The following is a 20,000-nucleotide window of genomic DNA, read 5'->3' as shown; positions in this document are numbered from 1 at the left end:
GGTCAGGGGTACACACAGGTACACGCCCATACTGGTCAGAGCACACAGAGGTACACGCCCATACTGGTCAGGGGTACACACAGGTACACGCCCATACTGGTCAGGGGTACACACGGGTACACGCCCATACTGGTCAGGAGCACACACAGGTACACGCCCATACTGGTCAGGGGCACACACAGGTACACGCCCATGCTGGTCAGGGGCACACACAGGTACACGCCCATACTGGTCAGGGGCACACACAGGTACACGCCCATACTGGTCAGGAGCACACAGAGGTATACGCCCATACCTGAAACCAAAAGGGTTCTACCTTGAACCAAAAAGGGTTATCCTATGGGGACAGCTAAAGAACCCTTTTAGGTTCCAGGTGAGTTTTGTTAGGACCATGGCTAAGGCTGATAGTTGTGTGTGTCAGTTTTGATTGGTGTGTGACGGTGTTGAGGTGGATGTGATGGTGTTGAGGTAGATGTGACGGTGTTGAGGTAGATGTGATGGTGTTGAGGTAGATGTGACGGTGTTGAGGGAGATGTGATGGTGTTGAGGTAGATGTGACGGTGTTGAGGTAGTGTGATGGTGTTGAGGTAGTGTGATGGTGTTGAGGTAGTGTGATGGTGTTGAGGTAGTGTGATGGTGTTGAGGTAGTGTGATGGTGTTGAGGTAGTGTGATGGTGTTGAGGTAGATGTGACGGTGTTGAGGTAGTGTGAGGGTGTTGAGGTAGATGTGATGGTGTTGAGGTAGTGTGACGGTGTTGAGGTAGATGTGACGGTGGTGAGGTAGTGTGATGGTGTTGAGGTAGTGTGACGGTGTTGAGGTAGTGTGATGGTGTTGAGGTAGTGTGACGGTGTTTGATGTAGATGTGATGGTGTTGAGGTAGTGTGATGGTGTTGAGGTAGTGTGACGGTGTTTGAGGTAGATGTGATGGTGTTGAGGTAGATGTGACGGTGTTGAGGTAGATGTGACGGTGTTGAGGTAGTGTGACGGTGTTGAGGTAGTGTGACGGTGTTGAGGTAGTGTGAGGGTGTTGACGTAGATGTGACAGTGTTGAGGTAGTGTGATGATGGTGTTGAGGTAGTGTGATGGTGTTGAGGTAGTGTGACGGTGTTGAGGTAGATGTGACGGTGGTGAGGTAGTGTGATGGTGTTGAGGTAGTGTGACGGTGTTGAGGTAGTGTGATGATGTTGAGGTAGTGTGATGGTGCTGAGGTAGTGTGACGGTGTTGAGGTAGATGTGACGGTGTTGAGGTAGTGTGACAGTGTTGAGGTAGTGTGACGGTGTTGAGGTAGTGTGACGGTGTTGAGGTAGATGTGACGGTGTTGAGGTAGTGTGACGGTGTTTGAGGTAGATGTGATGGTGTTGAGGTAGTGTGACGGTGTTGAGGAAGATGTGACGGTGTTGAGGTAGATGTGATGGTGTTGAGGTAGTGTGACGGTGTTGAGGTAGATGTGACGGTGTTGAGGTAGTGTGACGGTGTTGAGGTAGTGTGACGGTGTTGAGGTAGATGTGACGGTGTTGAGGTAGTGTGATGGTGTTGAGGTAGTGTGACGGTGTTGAGGTAGTGTGATGGTGTTGAGGTAGTGTGACGGTGTTGAGGTAGTGTGACGGTGTTGAGGTAGATGTGATGGTGTTGAGGTAGTGTGACGGTGTTGAGGTAGTGTGATGGTGTTGAGGTAGTGTGACGGTGTTGAGGTAGATGTGACGGTGTTGAGGTAGATGTGATGGTGTTGAGGTAGATGTGATGGTGTTGAGGTAGTGTGATGGTGTTGAGGTAGATGTGACGGTGTTGAGGTAGATGTGACGGTGTTGAGGTAGATGTGATGGTGTTGAGGTAGTGTGACGGTGTTGAGGTAGATGTGACGGTGTTGAGGTAGTGTGATGGTGTTGAGGTAGTGTGACGGTGTTGAGGTAGTGTGATGGTGTTGAGGTAGTGTGACGGTGTTGAGGTAGTGTGACGGTGTTGAGGTAGTGTGACGGTGTTGAGGTAGATGTGACGGTGTTGAGGTAGTGTGACGGTGTTTGAGGTAGATGTGATGGTGTTGAGGTAGTGTGATGGTGTTGAGGTAGTGTGACGGTGTTGAGGTAGATGTGACGGTGTTGAGGTAGTGTGATGGTGTTGAGGTAGTGTGACGGTGTTGAGGTAGTGTGATGGTGTTGAGGTAGTGTGACGGTGTTGAGGTAGTGTGACGGTGTTGAGGTAGATGTGACGGTGTTGAGGTAGATGTGATGGTGTTGAGGTAGATGTGATGGTGTTGAGGTAGATGTGACGGTGTTGAGGTAGATGTGACTGGTGTTGAGGTAGATGTGATGGTGTTGAGGTAGATGTGACGGTGTTGAGGTAGATGTGATGGTGTTGAGGTAGTGTGATGGTGTTGAGGTAGTGTGACGGTGTTGAGGTAGTGTGATGGTGTTGAGGTAGGTGTGACGGTGTTGAGGTAGTGTGACGGTGTTGAGGTAGATGTGAGGGTGTTGAGGTAGTGTGAGGGTGTTGAGGTAGATGTGACGGTGTTGAGGTAGTGTGAGGGTGTTGAGGTAGTGTGAGGGTGTTGAGGTAGTGTACAGTATATGTTTTAGGAGTTTAGACCAATCTGTCTCTCTCCAGATCACACTTCATAATATCCCTATAGGACTAATATCTAAACATGTTATACCTCTGATATCTGCTCTGTTACCTGGTATCTATTTTACACACACACACACACACACACACACACACACACACACACACACACACACACACACACACACACACACACACGCACGCACGCACGCACACACACACACACACACACACACACACACACACACACACACACACACACACACACACACACACACACACACACACACACACACACACACACACACACACACACACACACACACACACACGCACACACAAAGGATGTCTGATAGGATGTCTGATATGAGAGAGAGAGAGAGAGAGAGAGAGAGAGAGAGAGAGAGAGAGCCAGAGAGAGAGAGAGAGAGAGAGAGAGAGAGAGAGAGAGAGAGAGGAGAGTCTCCTGTTCCTCCTCTCTCAGACATTCCTGGCAGCACACAGCCAGGGTTAGACGAAGGGATACCATTCACATGCATCCTATACTGTAGGTTGGTTGAATGACTTAGTTTCAGAGAGGAGATAGGATACATAAAGCTGATTCATGTGTCTGAAAGGAGATGTTTTCTGGCACACTGACAGAGAGAGTTTCAAACTTCCATGGCCTTGTTTAATCATAATAGAGAGTCTCCATTGAAAGTGATTTTCAGGAAAACCCTTAGAGTTCAGACATTACCTGTAATTTAGCTCTGCCTCACCTGTTACCCTGACTTCCTGTATAGACATCACACCCTCCTAGAATCATCACCTGTTACCCTGACTTCCTGTATAGACATCACACCCTCCTAGAATCATCACCTGTTATCCTGACTACCTGTATAGACGACACACCCTCCTAGAATCATCACCTGTTATCCTGACTACCTGTATAGACGACACACCCTCCTAGAATCATCACCTGTTATCCTGACTACCTGTATAGACGACACACCCTCCTAGAATCATCACCTGTTATCCTGACTACCTGTATAGACGACACACCCTCCTAGAATCATCACCTGTTATCCTGACTACCTGTATAGACGACACACCCTCCTAGAATCATCACCTGTTATCCTGACTACCTGTATAGACGACACACCCTCCTAGAATCATCACCTGTTATCCTGACTACCTGTATAGACGACACACCCTCATAGAATCATCACCAGTTATCCTGACTTCCTGTATAGACGACACACCCTCATAGAATCATCACCTGTTATCCTGACGACCTGTATAGACGACACACCCTCCTAGAATCATCACCTGTTATCCTGACGACCTGTATAGACGACACACCCTCCTAGAATCATCACCTGTTATCCTGACTACCTGTATAGACGACACACCCTCCTAGAATCATCACCTGTTATCCTGACTACCTGTATAGACGACACACCCTCCTAGAATCATCACCTGTTATCCTGACTACCTGTATAGACGACACACCCTCCTAGAATCATCACCTGTTATCCTGACTACCTGTATAGACGACACACCCTCATAGAATCATCACCAGTTATCCTGACTTCCTGTATAGACGACACACCCTCATAGAATCATCACCTGTTATCCTGACTACCTGTATAGACGACACACCCTCCTAGAATCAGTATCATCACCTGTTATCCTGACTACCTGTATAGACGACACACCCTCCTAGAATCATCACCTGTTATCCTGACTACCTGTATAGACGACACACCCTCCTAGAATCATCACCTGTTATCCTGACTACCTGTATAGACGACACACCCTCATAGAATCATCACCTGTTATCCTGACTACCTGTATAGACGACACACCCTCCTAGAATCATCACCTGTTATCCTGACTACCTGTATAGACGACACACCCTCCTAGAATCATCACCTGTTATCCTGACTACCTGTATAGACGACACACCCTCCTAGAATCATCACCTGTTATCCTGACTACCTGTATAGACGACACACCCTCCTAGAATCATCACCTGTTATCCTGACTACCTGTATAGACATCACACCCTCCTAGAATCATCACCTGTTATCCTGACTACCTGTATAGACGACACACCCTCCTAGAATCATCACCTGTTATCCTGACTTCCTGTATAGACAACACACCCTCCTAGAATCATCACCTGTTATCCTGACTACCTGTATAGACGACACACCCTCCTAGAATCATCACCTGTTATCCTGACTACCTGTATAGACGACACACCCTCCTAGAATCATCACCTGTTATCCTGACGACCTGTATAGACGACACACCCTCATAGAATCATCACCTGTTATCCTGACTACCTGTATAGACGACACACCCTCCTAGAATCATCACCAGTTATCCTGACTTCCTGTATAGACGACACACCCTCATAGAATCATCACCAGTTATCCTGACTTCCTGTATAGACGACACACCCTCCTAGAATCATCACCTGTTATCCTGACTACCTGTATAGACGACACACCCTCCTAGAATCAGGATCATCACCTGTTATCCTGACTTCCTGTATAGACGACACACCCTCCTAGAATCATCACCTGTTATCCTGACTACCTGTATAGACGACACACCCTCCTAGAATCATCACCTGTTATCCTGACTTCCTGTATAGATGACACACCCTCCTAGAATCAGGATCATCACCTGTTATCCTGACTTCCTGTATAGATGACACACCCTCCTAGAATCAGGATCATCACCTGTTATCCTGACTTCCTGTATAGACGACACACCCTCCTAGAATCAGAATCATCACCTGTTATCCTGACTTCCTGTATAGACGACACACCCTCCTAGAATCATCACCTGTTATCCTGACTACCTGTATAGACGACACACCCTCCTAGAATCATCACCTGTTATCCTGACTACCTGTATAGACGACACACCCTCCTAGAATCAGGATCATCACCTGTTATCCTGACTTCCTGTATAGACGACACACCCTCCTAGAATCAGGATCATCACCTGTTATCCTGACTTCCTGTATAGACGACACACCCTCCTAGAATCAGGATCATCACCTGTTATCCTGACTTCCTGTATAGACGACACACCCTCCTAGAATCATCACCTGTTATCCTGACGACCTGTATAGACGACACACCCTCCTAGAATCATCACCTGTTATCCTGACTACCTGTATAGATGACACACCCTCCTAGAATCATCACCTGTTATCCTGACTACCTGTATAGACGACACACCCTCATAGAATCATCACCTGTTATCCTGACGACCTGTATAGACGACACACCCTCATAGAATCATCATCTGTTATCCTGACTACCTGTATAGACGACACACCCTCGTAGAATCATCACCTGTTATCCTGACTACCTGTATAGACGACACACCCTCCTAGAATCATCACCTGTTATCCTGACTTCCTGTAAAGACGACACACCCTCCTAGAATCAGGATCATCACCTGTTATCCTGACTTCCTGTATAGACGACACACCCTCCTAGAATCATCACCTGTTATCCTGACTACCTGTATAGACGACACACCCTCCTAGAATCATCACCTGTTATCCTGACTACCTGTATAGACGACACACCCTCCTAGAATCATCACCTGTTATCCTGACTACCTGTATAGACGACACACCCTCATAGAATCATCACCTGTTATCCTGACTACCTGTATAGATGACACACCCTCCTAGAATCATCACCTGTTATCCTGACTACCTGTATAGACGACACACCCTCCTAGAATCATCACCTGTTATCCTGACTACCTGTATAGACGACACACCCTCCTAGAATCATCACCTGTTATCCTGACTACCTGTATAGACGACACACCCTCCTAGAATCATCACCTGTTATCCTGACTACCTGTATAGACGACACACCCTCCTAGAATCATCACCTGTTATCCTGACTACCTGTATAGACGACACACCCTCCTAGAATCATCACCTGTTATCCTGACTACCTGTATAGACGACACACCCTCCTAGAATCATCACCTGTTATCCTGACTACCTGTGTAGACGACACGCCCTCATAGAATCAGGATCATCACCTGTTATCCTGACTTCCTGTATAGATGACACACCCTCCTAGAATCAGGATCATCACCTGTTATCCTGACTACCTGTATACAGGTGGACCCTCCTGGTCGCAATACATTGTGTAATATTGAACGAATAATGTTCTCCCTCTGGTCTCCACTCACAGCCACACGTGCTGTTTATAGTCAGAGTTGTGTGATATGACAAACGGTAATATAGCCACATATATATATATATAAACGCAGCAAAAAAAGAAACGTCCTCTCACTGTCAACTGCGTTTATTTTCAGCAAACTTAACGTGTAAATATTTGTATGAACGTAACAAGATTCAACAACTGAGACATAAACTGAACAAGTTCCACAGACATGTGACTAACAGAAATGGAATAATGTGTCCCTGAACAAAAGGGGGGGTCAAAATCAAAAGTAACAGTCAGTATCTGGTGTGGCCACCAGCTGCATTAAGTACTGCAGTGCATCTTCTCCTCATGGACTGCACCAGATTTGCCAGTTCTTGCTGTGAGATGTTACCCCACTCTTCCACCAAGGCACCTGCAAGTTCCTGGACATTTCTGGGGGGAATGGCCCTAGCCCTCACCCTCCGATCCAACAGGTGCTCAATGGGATTGAGATCCGGGCTTTTCACTGTCCATGGCAGAACACTAATATTCCCTACTTGCAGGAAATCACGCACAGAACGAACAGTATGGCTGGTGGCATTGTCATGCTGGAGGGTCATGTCAGGATGAGCCTGCAGGAAGGGTACCACATGAGGGAGGAGGATGTCTTCCCTGTAACACACAGTGTTGAGATTGCCTGCAATGACGACGTTGTTGGCGGTGATGTCTGGTGAGGACCTGCCTTACAACAGGCCTACAAGCCCCCAGTCCAGCCTCTCTCAGCCTATTGCGGACAGTCTGAGCACTGATGGAGGGATTGTGCGTTCCTGGTGTAACTCAGGCAGTTGTTGTTGCCATCCTGTGCCTGTCCCGCTGGTGTGATGTTCGGATGTACCGATCCTGTGCAGGTGTTGTACATGTGGTCTGCCACTGCGAGGACGATCAGCTGTCCGTCCTGTCTCCCTGTAGCTCTGTCTTAGGCTTCTCACAGTACAAAGACATAGCAATTTATTGCCCTGGCCACATCAGTAGTCCTCATGCCTCCTTGCAGCATGCCTAAGACACGTTCACACAGATGAGCAGGGACCCTGGGCATCTTTCTTTTTGGTGTTTTTCAGAGTCAGTAGAAAGTCCTCTTTAGTGTCCTAAGTTTTCATCCTCTTTAGTCCTCTTAGTTGCCAACAGTCTGTAAGCTGTTAGTGTCTTAAGGACCGTTCTTTAATTGTTTATGGTCCATTGAAGAAGCAATGGGAAACAGTGTTTAAACACTTTACAATGAAGATCTGTGACGTTATTTTGTTTTTACGAATTATCTTTGAAAGACGAGGTCCTGAAAAAGGGACATTTCTTTTTTTGCTGAGTTTATATGTCTAAAAAGCAATGCATTTTCCATCATTGACCAACCTCAGGAGGACTGTGTGTGTGTGTGTGTGTGTGTGTGTGTGTGTGTGTGTGTGTGTGTGTGTGTGTGTGTGTGTGTGTGTGTGTGTGTGTGTGTGTGTGTGTGTGTGTGTGTGTGTGTGTGTGTGTCGTCCAGTCAGACGCTGACAGAGGCTCTTGTCTGAGAGAGAAAGAGAGAGAGAGGGAGGGGGCTAGAGGGAAAAAGAGAGAGAGAGGGAGGGGGCTAGAAGGAGAAAGAGAGAGAGGGAGAGAGAAGGAGAGAGAGGGAGGGGGCTAGAGGGAGAGAGAGAGAGAGAGGGGGGAGAGGGGGAGAGAGAGAGAGAGGGGGAGAGAGAGAGAGAAAGGGGGAGAGAGAGAGAAAGGGGGGGAGAGAGAGAGAAAGGGGGAGAGAGAGAGAGAAAGGGGGAGAGAGAAAGATAGAGAGAGAGAGTGAGAGAGAGAGAAGGAGAGAGTGAGAGAGAAGGAGAGAGAGAGAGAGAGAGAGAGAGAGAGAGAGAGAGAGAGAAGGAGAGAGTATGCATTCTGCAATGAGAGCAGCAGGAAACTTCAAACCCCCTCACATCTGGCATTGACACAGAACAGACAGACAGAGCCTGTATGTATCCAGGATGACCTGAAACATCTGCCGTACATACATTCACAGCGAGGAATAGAAGAACCACGGACATTACAGTTAGGTTATACTAAAGCGTGACCCGAAAATAAAGTACATTTGTTATTTTAACAAATGCCCTGTATTCAGATCGCGCGCTCTCTCTCTCTCTCTCTCTTGGTGCAGCAAGGTGACGCAGCGCTCGAGCCAGCAGCGAACCAGGTGACGACTTTTTGCCGCAGGCAGCCGGTGCGCAACCAGTTTAGACATTCACCACGGGAATAATACGGAATAACTGTTTTCGGTGTCGTTGTAGCCTATATGTGTGTGGAAACCGGGTCGCTTATTATTATTATGTGTCGCTGTTTAATATGACGACGAAACGTAAGTCTGCTAAGCTCCAGCTGCGCCGGTCGATCAGCGAGCAGCTGCGGGATTCCACGTCCAAGGCTTGGGATCTACTGTGGAGGAATGTCCGGGAGAGGCGCTTGGCAGGTCAGTCAGTAGGGGGTTCTCCGCATTGCTATTTTAACCTAACCTAACCTTAACCCAACAGGGCTGGAAGATACCGTTAGGCTACATTGAGTTCATCTCCGCAAAACCTATATGAACCTAAACCTGGGTTGGAAGAATTAAGAAACCGTTACATGAATTTAACCTTGAGGCCGAATAACTGTATATAGAGCACTAAACGGTCGGCTGTGATTCATGACTATGGTCATCTCGGTGTGTGTGTGTGTATCCGAGGACAAGGGCTTGTATTTTGTCAGGTCACGGTTAACTGTAGTCATGACAATATGTGGATAAATAGGGTCCGCTGTAGGTTATTATTTCTGTCTTACTGTAGTCGTGTGCCAGTGACTGATCATGCCTATATTAGTAGTCGAGGTAGGCCTCATATTATCGATCATATTTATACATTATATTTAAACAGGCTGCAGGTTATTCATATTCAGGTCGTTTCCAAAATTCGCCAATGCACCAACTTTTTTAAGGGACGTCATTCGGTCTGTAGCTATATGCGCTGAGTGGGATGGTTACTGCGCAAATCTGGGGTGTTTGTGTGTGTGACTGGGGTGTTTGTGTGTGTGACTGGTGTGTTTGTGTGTGTGACTGGGGTGCTTGTGTGTGTGACTGGTGTGTTTGTGTTGCAGCTGTCTGCCCTACTCAGCGTAATGTAATTACAGATATGTCTGCCTCTTAAACAAATTAAACGCATAACATTCCTCCATTCACATCCCTAATCTCACACACACACACACACACACACACACACACACACACACACACACACACACACACACACACACACACACACACACACACACACACACACACACACACACACACACACACACACACACACACACACAGTTTTGTTCAGCTAACCTTGTTGGGACACACAATTCAGTCCCATTCAAAATCCTATTTTCCCTAAACCTAACTCTAACCCGTAATCTTATCCTAACCCTAACCTTAACCTTAAAACTAACCCTAGCTCCTAACCCTAACACTAACACTAATTCTAACCTCAATTCTAACACTAATTCTAACCTTCATTCTAACACTAATTCTAACCTTAATTCTAACCCTAACACTAATCCTAACCTCAATTCTAACACTAATTCTAACCTTCATTCTAACACTAATTCTAACCTTAATTCTAACCCTAACACTAATCCTAACCTTAATTCTAACCCTAACACTAATCCTAACATTAATTCTAACCCTAACATTAATTCTAACATTAATTCTAACCCTAACACTAATCCTAACATTAATTCTAACCCTAACACTAATCCTAACATTAATTCTAACCCTAACACTAATCCTAACATTAATTCTAACCCTAACACTAATTCTAACATTAATTCTAACCCTAACACTAATCCTAACATTAATTCTAACCCTAACACTAATCCTAACATTAATTCTAACCCTAACACTAATTCTAACATTAATTCTAACCCTAACACTAATCCTAACATTAATTCTAACCCTAACACTAATCCTAACATTAATTCTAACCCTAACACTAATTCTAACATTAATTCTAACCCTAACACTAATCCTAACATTAATTCTAACCCTAACACTAATCCTAACATTAATTCTAACCCTAACACTAATTATAACATTAATTCTAACCCTAACACTAATCCTAACATTAATTCTAACCCTAACACTAATTCTAACATTAATTCTAACCCTAACACTAATCCTAACATTAATTCTAATCCTAACCTTAATTCTAACACTAATTCTAACCTGAACCGTAAACCCCCTAGAAACAGCATTTGACCTCGTGACGACTAACAAAATGTCCCCAGTTGGTCAGAATTGTATTTGTTTACTATTCTAGTGGGGACTTCTGGTTAAACACACACACACACACACACACACACACACACACACACACACACACACACACACACACACACACACACACACACACACACACACACACACACACACACACACACACACACACACACACACACACACACACACACACAGAGTTTGAAATAATGCATTTGATGTGTTTTCTTTCTAGCTGTGCTCCTGCAGTGGTTTTGGTGATGAGTGATTGATGATATTTAACAGTTCTTAGAGTGCTCTGCTGATTGGTTGATTGACTTTGGGGGAAGGAAGTAGGAAGGAAGAGGATGTTGTTGTGTGTTTTCAGTGAGAGTGAAAGTCGAGCTTTCCTCTAAAGATATAGCAGAGTAGGACTACCTGATTCCCATCAGAAACAGTTTCTGCATCTATTATGATGACATTTTGTGACATTTTTGTTCGTCGTGGCCTTCAGCAATGCTTTTTTTCTGCTGTTCGTTCACACACATGTTCTCTATCTCTCTCTCTCTCTTTCTCTCTCTCTCTCTCTCTCTCTCTCTCTCTCTCTCTCTCTCTCTCTCTCTCTCTCTCTCGGCAAGCCAAAATTTGTAAACCCGACGTTTACACCCCTTCGTCGCTTGATTGGTCAACAGTAGGGATTCTTCAATGGAGTGTTTGTTGTCATTCAATTATAGACGACTCGTTTTCATTCGCATTTTTGCACTTGAGAAATACTGCAGATATACAATTGTGTGACTAAGATCTCTTCGGAAAAAAAACGAAAGTATTAATGACAGATTTCTTGAGTTATCTTAGATTCATTCTGACTATTTTGAGGAAGTGAATACTGGCTACGGCGACTCATAATGGACAAACAGTGCTGTTGCATGCTTTTTTTTCTCAAACGTTTCAAGCGAAGGTCGAGGTTACTTGTTTGGTTCACCTTGCCCGAGTTAGCTAGGCGCTAGGTTAACCGAGGAATGTGGAAGGCTTTACACTCAGCTAGACTACTCTCTGAGAATGGGCTTTTACAGCCAACCAGCCACTTTGACATGAGGGAACCTGTCCGTAATTGTTTTACACTGTAGGTGTGTTAGTCTATGCTAATAAATAGTTGAATATATGAACTACCCAGACCAGACTCTAGCTCACTACACAGCTCAGCTGTCTGCAACACACCAGACACTCCTCTCCTGTTGGTCTGGAAACAGTTATTTCCAGTTTAGGCAAGCTAACTCGCTCAAGCTAACCCGGGTAAGCTAACTCAGGCAAGGTAACTGAGGCAATGCAACTGAGGCTAGGTAACTGAGGCAAGGCAACTCAGACAAGGTAACTGAGAGAAGTTAACTCAGACAAGGTAATTGAGAGAAGTTAACTCAGACAAGGTAATTGAGGTCTGTAGATTACTGTTTGCCATTGTGGGGTAGATTATATAGGTTGATGAATGAACAAATGAGTGAATTAATGATTGAATGAATGAATGAATACATAATAAATGAATGAGTGAATGTGTAGTAGTGTCTTGAGAGTGTTGTGGTGGCTTGGTGGCCAGTGTGTGTAAACTGTAGTAGATTATATCGACTGGATTGGGTTGGAATCTAGAGGATTTGGGAGTAGGTGTAGGGGGAGGATGGTGGTGGATTTCTCCTCTTTGTGTGTGTATGGGATTATATGACTTAAGTCTGTCTGTCTGTCTGTCTGTCTGTCTGTCTGTCTGTCTGTCTGTCTGTCTGTCTGTCTGTCTGTCTGTCTGTCTGTCTGTCTGACAGGATGAAGGAGGTGTGTTTACGCTTGGCAATATTGTCACAATGTGTGTCTACACATGTCTTTGTAATTGTAGTGCAGAGACCTGCTCACTCTCTGGGTCACATTAGCAGTACAGTGATTGAATGGAAGGAAGCCATTCAGGGATTTCACCATGAGGCCAATGGTGACTTTAAAACAGTTAGAGTTTAATGGCTGTGATAGAGGAAAACTGAGGATGGATCAACAACATTGTAGTTCCTCCACAATACTAAGCTAATTGACAGAGTGAAAAGAAGGAAGCCTGTACACAATGCAAATATTCCAAAATATGTTTTCAAGCATAGTGGTAGCTGCATCATGTTATGGGTATGCTTGTCATTGGCAAGGACTAGGGAGTTTTGTAGGATAAAAATACATGTTATGGAGCTATCCACAGGCAAAATCCTAGAAGAAAACCTGGTTCAGTATGCTTTCCATCAGACACTGGGAGATGAATTCACCTTTCAGCAGGACAATAACCTAAAACACAAGGCCACATTTACACTGGCGTTTACCTACCAAGAAGACAGTGAATGTCCCCACGTGGCCGAGTTACAGTTTTGACTTAAATCTGCTTGCAAATTGTCATGACGTTGGCCTGTTGGGTGAGTTTATGATCCCCATAAATACACCCCCCGTTTCTCTCTCTCTACTCTATAGAGTTGACTCTTGAAAAAGCCCTTTGTTAACATAGGGAACCTTATTTCGGTAATCCAACCAGTTGAAAATATGCGTTGGTACTTAATGAATATGATGTCAGATCAGTTGGCGTCTGAGACATGATTACTGATGATAGGACGAAATAGACTGTAATCTTGGACAATCTACACATTCTAGTTATCAGATTCGCATGGAAGTGTTGTGCAATTTAAATGTTTAAATATTAAACTATTTGTGAAAGATTAAATGTAATTGTAGCTTCTTAAATGAGAGAACGGTTTGTCATAGAGAAACTCTGCTCACTCAGAGGCCCCGCCCAAGTGAACAGACATGGGTTGTATAAACTATGGGTTGTATAAACTACGGTTCTTTCACCGCTATATAAACCCGTTGACGAAAATTCAACTTCCTGTTCCAAGGACGTGCGGACTTGCGGTCCCACATTGAAAGGTCAAAGATCACCTACAGAACTAAGCCAACCTCAGCGTGAGCTCTGGTTGAACGACAAGAACCGAACAAAATTAGCATCGAATCTCAACGTGAAGGTGACGATCTACATGCAGGAAGGATGAATTTCGACTATACCAGCCAGAATATAGCATGAGCATATAGCATGGCAACCTGGTATGAACTTTGAACTCTTATTCACTGAAGAACAGCAGCTGTAAACGTGGGCTAGGAGAGGACGGACAGAGTATCTGTCCTACCACGCGACGACGGTACTACCAAGTATCCGTTCTACCACCAGACATTCTTCAAAGGACAACCCGGCCTTCCATCTACGACCAACCAATCAAAGCGCAGCTCAGAGTAAAAATGTATTGCATTTTCCTTTTCCAAATGGGCGGTTATTTAGAATGCATAAGATTCTGTATTTACGATAGAGTAGCTGCCTACGGCCCAATAGAGACACACCATCCTGTGATGGTGCCACATTGAAAGTCACTGAGCTCTTCAGTAAGGCCACAAAATCTTTTTGTTCCTCAGTCTTCCCGCTCTTTCATTCAGAACCCAAACCCCTTTCTTTGTGTAACCAGCCGTCATATCTGTTCCGTCCACCAGGGACATTTTCTTTATGACATAATTTGTAATCAATGTATGATCCATTCTGTGTATATGTAATTCTGTGTAATTCTGTGTGATTATTTAGGTATTTAGTAAATAAATAATTAAACCAACATTTTTATTGCAGATTCAACTTGTTAGCCAGGGTTCGTGAAGCAAACCAAGAAGCTCTTAGACTTACCCAGAAAGACTCACAGCTGTAATTGCTGCCAAAGGGGATTCTAACATGTATTGACTCTAACATGCATTGACTATAACATGCATTGACTCTAACATGTATTGACTCTAACATGTATTGACTCTAACATGTATTGACTCTAACATGTATTGACTGACTAACATGTATTGACTTCCACTTTCACATTACAGATTATTTTGTGTAGATTGTTGAAAAAGAAAAATCACAATTAAATAATTTTTTAATCCCCCAAATCTCTATTCATTCCATTTTATATTCAGGCTGTAACACAACAAAATGTGGAAAAGGTCAAGGGGTGGGAATACTTTCTGAAGGCCCTGTGGATATACAATACATTAACAAAGGTATATGGACACCTGCTCGTCGAACATTCCACAATCATGGGCATTAATATGGAGTTGGTCCCTCCCTTTGCTGCTGTAACAGCCTCCACTCATCTGGGAAGGCTTTCCATTAGATGTTGGAACATTGCTGTTATAACAGCCTCCACTCTTCTGGGAAGGCTTTCCACTAGATGTTGGAAAATTGCTGCTATAACAGCCTCCACTCTTCTGGGAAGGCTTTCCACTAGATGTTGGAACATTGCTGTTATAACAGCCTCCACTCTTCTGGGAAGGCTTTCCACTAGATGTTGGAACATTGCTGCTATAACAGCCTCCACTCTTCTGGGAAGGCTTTCCACTAGATGTTGGAACATTGCTGCTATAACAGCCTCCACTCTTCTGGGAAGGCTTTCCACTAGATGTTGGAACATTGCTGTTATAACAGCCTCCACTCTTCTGGGAAGGCTTTCCACTAGATGTTGGAACATTGCTGCTATAACAGCCTCCACTCTTCTGGGAAGGCTTTCCATTAGATGTTGGAACATTGCTGTTATAACAGCCTCCACTCTTCTGGGAAGGCTTTCCACTAGATGTTGGAACATTGCTGCTATAACAGCCTCTGCTCTTCTGGGAAGGCTTTCCACTAGATGTTGGAACATTGCTGCTATAACAGCCTCTACTCATCTGGGAAGGCTTTCCACTAGATGTTGGAACATTGCTGCTATAACAGCCTCCACTCTTCTGGGAAGGCTTTCCATTAGATGTTGGAACATTGCTGCTATAACAGCCTCCACTCTTCTGGGAAAGCTTTCCACTAGATGTTGGAACATTGCTGTTATAACAGCCTCCACTCTTCTGGGAAGGCTTTCCACTAGATGTTGGAACATTGCTGCTATAACAGCCTCCACTCTTCTGGGAAGGCTTTCCACTAGATGTTGGAACATTGCTGTTATAACAGCCTCCACTCTTCTGGGAAGGCTTTCCACTAGATGTTGGAACATTGCTGCTATAACAGCCTCCACTCTTCTGGGAAGACTTTCCACTAGATGTTGGAACATTGCTGTTATAACAGCCTCCACTCTTCTGGGAAGGCTTTCCACTAGATGTTGGAACATTGCTGCTATAACAGCCTCTACTCATCTGGGAAGGCTTTCCACTAGATGTTGGAACATTGCTGCGGGGACTTGCTCCCATTCAGCCACAAGAGCATTAGTGAGATCGGGCGCTGATGTTGCGCGATTAGGCCTGGCTCACTGTCGGCGTTCCAATTCATCCCAAAGGTGTTGGTTGGGTTGAGGTCAGGGCTCTGTGCAGGCCAGTTAAGTTCTTCCACACCGATCTCGAACAAACCACTTCTGTATGGACATCGCTTTGTACACAGGGGGCATTGTCATGCAGAAACAGGAAAGGGCTTTCCCCAAAACTGTTGCCACAAAGTTGGAAGCACAGAATCTCCTGGCACCCGCCAAACCCAGACCATTATTACTCCTCTACCAAACTTTACAGGTGGCAATATGCATTAGGGCAGGTAGCGTTTTCCTGGCACCCGCCAAACCCAGATTCATCCGTCAGACTGCCAGATGGTGGTTCATCACTCCAGAGAACGCGTTTACATGAAGCTCCCGACTCCAGAGTCCAATGGCAAATATCTTTACACCACTCTTGGCGTTGTGCATGGTGATTTTAAGCTGGTGTTCGGCTGCTCGGCCATGGAAACCCATTTCATGAAGCTCCCGACGAACAGTTCTTGTGCTGACGTTGCTTCCAGAGGCAGTTTGGAACTCGATTTGTACGCGCTACGCGCTTCAGCACTCGGCGGTCCCGTTGTGTCCTACCACTTCGCGGGCTGAGCCGTTGTTGCTCCAAGACGTTCTCACAATAACAGCACTTACAGTTGACCGGGGCAGCTCTAGCAGGGCAGAAATGTGATAATCTGACTTGTTGGAAAGGTGGCATCCTATGATGGTGCCACGTTGAAAGTCACGGAGCTTTTCAGTAAGGCCATTCTACTACCAATGTTTTGTCTATGGAGATTGCATGGCTGTGTGCTCAATTTTATACGCCTGTCAGCAACAGGTGTGGCTGAAATAGGAGAATCCACAAATTATTTGCATATATAGTGTATATAGTATATATAATGGTGCGTATGGACAGTAGTTATATAGGATGGTGTGTATAGACAGTAGTTATATAGGATGGTGTGTATAGACAGTAGTTATATAGGATGGTGTGTATAGACAGTAGTTATATAGAATGGTGTGTATAGACAGTAGTTATATAGAATGGTGTGTATAGACAGTAGTTATATAGGATGGTGTGTATAGACAGTAGTTATATAGGATGGTGTGTATAGACAGTAGTTATATAGGATGGTGTGTATAGACAGTAGTTATATAGGATGGTGTGTATAGACAGTAGTTATATAGGATGGTGTGTATAGATAGTAGTTATATATAATGTTCAATGACTCTATGTACATGGGGCAGCAGCCTCTAAGGTGCTCTACCAGATGGTGGCTGGACAGTGTCTAAGGTTCAGGGCATGATACAGAGTATTCACTGTAGTATTTACTGTAGTATTTACAGTTAACTATATTATAAATACTGTAGTAAAATAACGGTAGTATATACTATAGTAATTAAGGTTGTGTTTTACTGATTGTAGTATACTGTAGTATTTACAGTTAACTATATTATAAATACTGTAGTAAAATAACTGTAGTATATACTATAATAATTAAGGTTGTGTTTTACTGATTGTAGTATACTGTAGTATTTACAGTTAACTATATTATAAATACTGTAGTAAAATAACTGTAGTATATACTATAGTAATTAAGGTCGTGTTTTACTGATTGTAGTATACTGTAGTATTTACAGTTAACTATATTATAAATACTGTAGTAAAATAACTGTAGTATATACTATAGTAATTAAGGTTGTGTTTTACTGATTGTAGTATACTGTAGTATTTACAGTTAACTATATTATAAATACTGTAGTAAAATAACTGTAGTATATACTATAGTAATTAAGGTTGTGTTTTACTGATTGTAGTATACTGTAGTATTTACAGTTAACTATATTATAAATACTGTAGTAAAAAAACTGTAGTATATACTATAGTAATTAAGGTTGTGTTTTACTGATTGTAGTATACTGTAGTATTTACAGTTAACTATATTATAAATACTGTAGTAAAATAACTGTAGTATATACTATAGTAATTAAGGTTGTGTTTTACTGATTGTAGTATACTGTAGTATTTACAGTTAACTATATTATAAATACTGTAGTATTTACAGTTAACTATATTATAAATACTGTAGTATTTACAGTTAACTATATTATAAATACTGTAGTAAAATAACTGTAGTATATACTATAGTAATTAAGGTTGTGTTTTACTGATTGTAGTATACTGTAGTATTTACCAGGGGTTGGAACCGTTTCAGGGAACAGAACTGAAGAAGAAAAAACCCCGGAAAATTACAACATTTGTCAAGGAACAGAATCTGAATTGGGAACGAAAGTGATCCACACTGTTCCGGAACAGAACGGTTATTTTAAAAGCAAGAAAACGGATTAATAACTCACACACAAGCTTGTTAGCTAGCTCTGGTCCAACGTTAAGCCAACTCTATGAAGTTCAAAGACATTCAAAGGTCCTCCGTAGAAGCCGCTCCACCGTAGGTGTAATCATGTGGTCCTGATTCAGATAATGCACGTCATGACAACAAGATGCCCAGCGCATTCAAACCAAATCTCCTCCTACATACGCTCTCTCCCCACCCGCAAAATTTCAGTTGCATCTCGCGCCTTCCACTTGTCTTTCTGTCATGTAAACAATTCAGTGAACGATAGCTTGCTCCCTCCATCGCAAGCTGCTCTATCCGCAGTAATGTAATGTCGAGCTAAATGTAAAAACAATATGTTTTCAGAGATTTAAAAAAAATATCTACATAAACTATCTCTGAACAGTGGAATAGAACAAAACAAAAAGGGTGAATCTGTAAGGGTTTTCCTGTGGTGAAGGAGAAGCGGACCAAAATGCAGCGTGGTGGTTATTCATGTTCTTTAATAAAGGAACTAGACATGAAATAACTAGCAAAACAATAAATGTGCAAAAACCTAAACAGTCCTATCTGGTGCAAACACAGAGACAGAAACAATCACCCACAAACACACAGTGAAACCCAGGCTACCTAAGTATGATTCTCAATCAGAGACAACTAATGACACCTGCCTCTGATTGAGAACCATACTAGGCCGAAACATAGAAATCCCCAAATCATAGAAAATCAAACATAGACTGCCCACCCAACTCACGCCCTGACCATACTAACTAAATACAAAACAAAGGAAATAAAGGTCAGAACGTGACAGTACCCCCCCCCCAAAGGTGCGGACTCCGGCCGCAAAACCTTGACCTATAGGGGAGGGTCTGGGTGGGCGTCTGTCCGCGGTGGCGGCTCTGGCGCGGGACGCGGACCCCACTTCACTATTGTCTTAGTCCGCCTCATTGTCCGCCTCCGTGGCTCTCTAACCATGGCAACCCCTCTCAATGACCCCACTGGAGATAGGGGCAGCTCGGGACAGAGGGGCAGCTCGGGACAGAGGTGCAGCTGCTCGGGGCAGAGGTGCAGCTGCTCGGGGCTCTGGCGCCTCTGGGGTGAGGGGCTCTGGCGCCTCTGGGCTGAGGGGCTCTGGCGCCTCAGGGCTGAGGGGCTCTGGCGCCTCTGGGCTGAGGGGCTCTGGCGCCTCTGGGCTGAGGGGCGGCACTGGCGGCCCCTGGCTGACTGGCGGCACTGGCGGCCCCTGGCTGACTGGCGGCACTGGAGGCCCCTGGCTGACTGGCGGCACTGGCGGCCCCTGGCAGACTGGCGGCACTGGCGGCTCC

The 20,000-nt window shown here is 44.3% G+C and overlaps 1 protein-coding gene across 3 annotated transcripts in view; it reads left to right on the top strand.

The window, feature by feature from the left end:
• The window catches only part of stard13a (StAR-related lipid transfer (START) domain containing 13a), a 171,614-nt gene that overhangs the window by 61,653 nt on the left and 89,961 nt on the right, over nucleotides 1-20,000 (top strand). The window contains exon 1 of one of the 3 annotated variants that reach the window (XM_052520401.1): nucleotides 8,645-9,227. The exons of the other annotated variants lie outside the window; for them this stretch is intronic. Coding sequence (XP_052376361.1) covers nucleotides 9,104-9,227 — 124 coding nt within the window. The 5' untranslated portion in view covers nucleotides 8,645-9,103. Of the gene's footprint in view, nucleotides 1-8,644; nucleotides 9,228-20,000 lie in introns of those variants that run through there. 3 annotated transcript variants of the gene reach the window in all.

Source organism: Oncorhynchus keta, chromosome 6 (genome assembly GCF_023373465.1).
Source record: "Oncorhynchus keta strain PuntledgeMale-10-30-2019 chromosome 6, Oket_V2, whole genome shotgun sequence".
NCBI classification, from domain to species: Eukaryota; Metazoa; Chordata; class Actinopteri; order Salmoniformes; family Salmonidae; genus Oncorhynchus; species Oncorhynchus keta.
The sequence above is the reverse complement of the archived record's forward strand: the minus strand, read 5'-3'. Positions and strand labels throughout refer to the sequence as shown.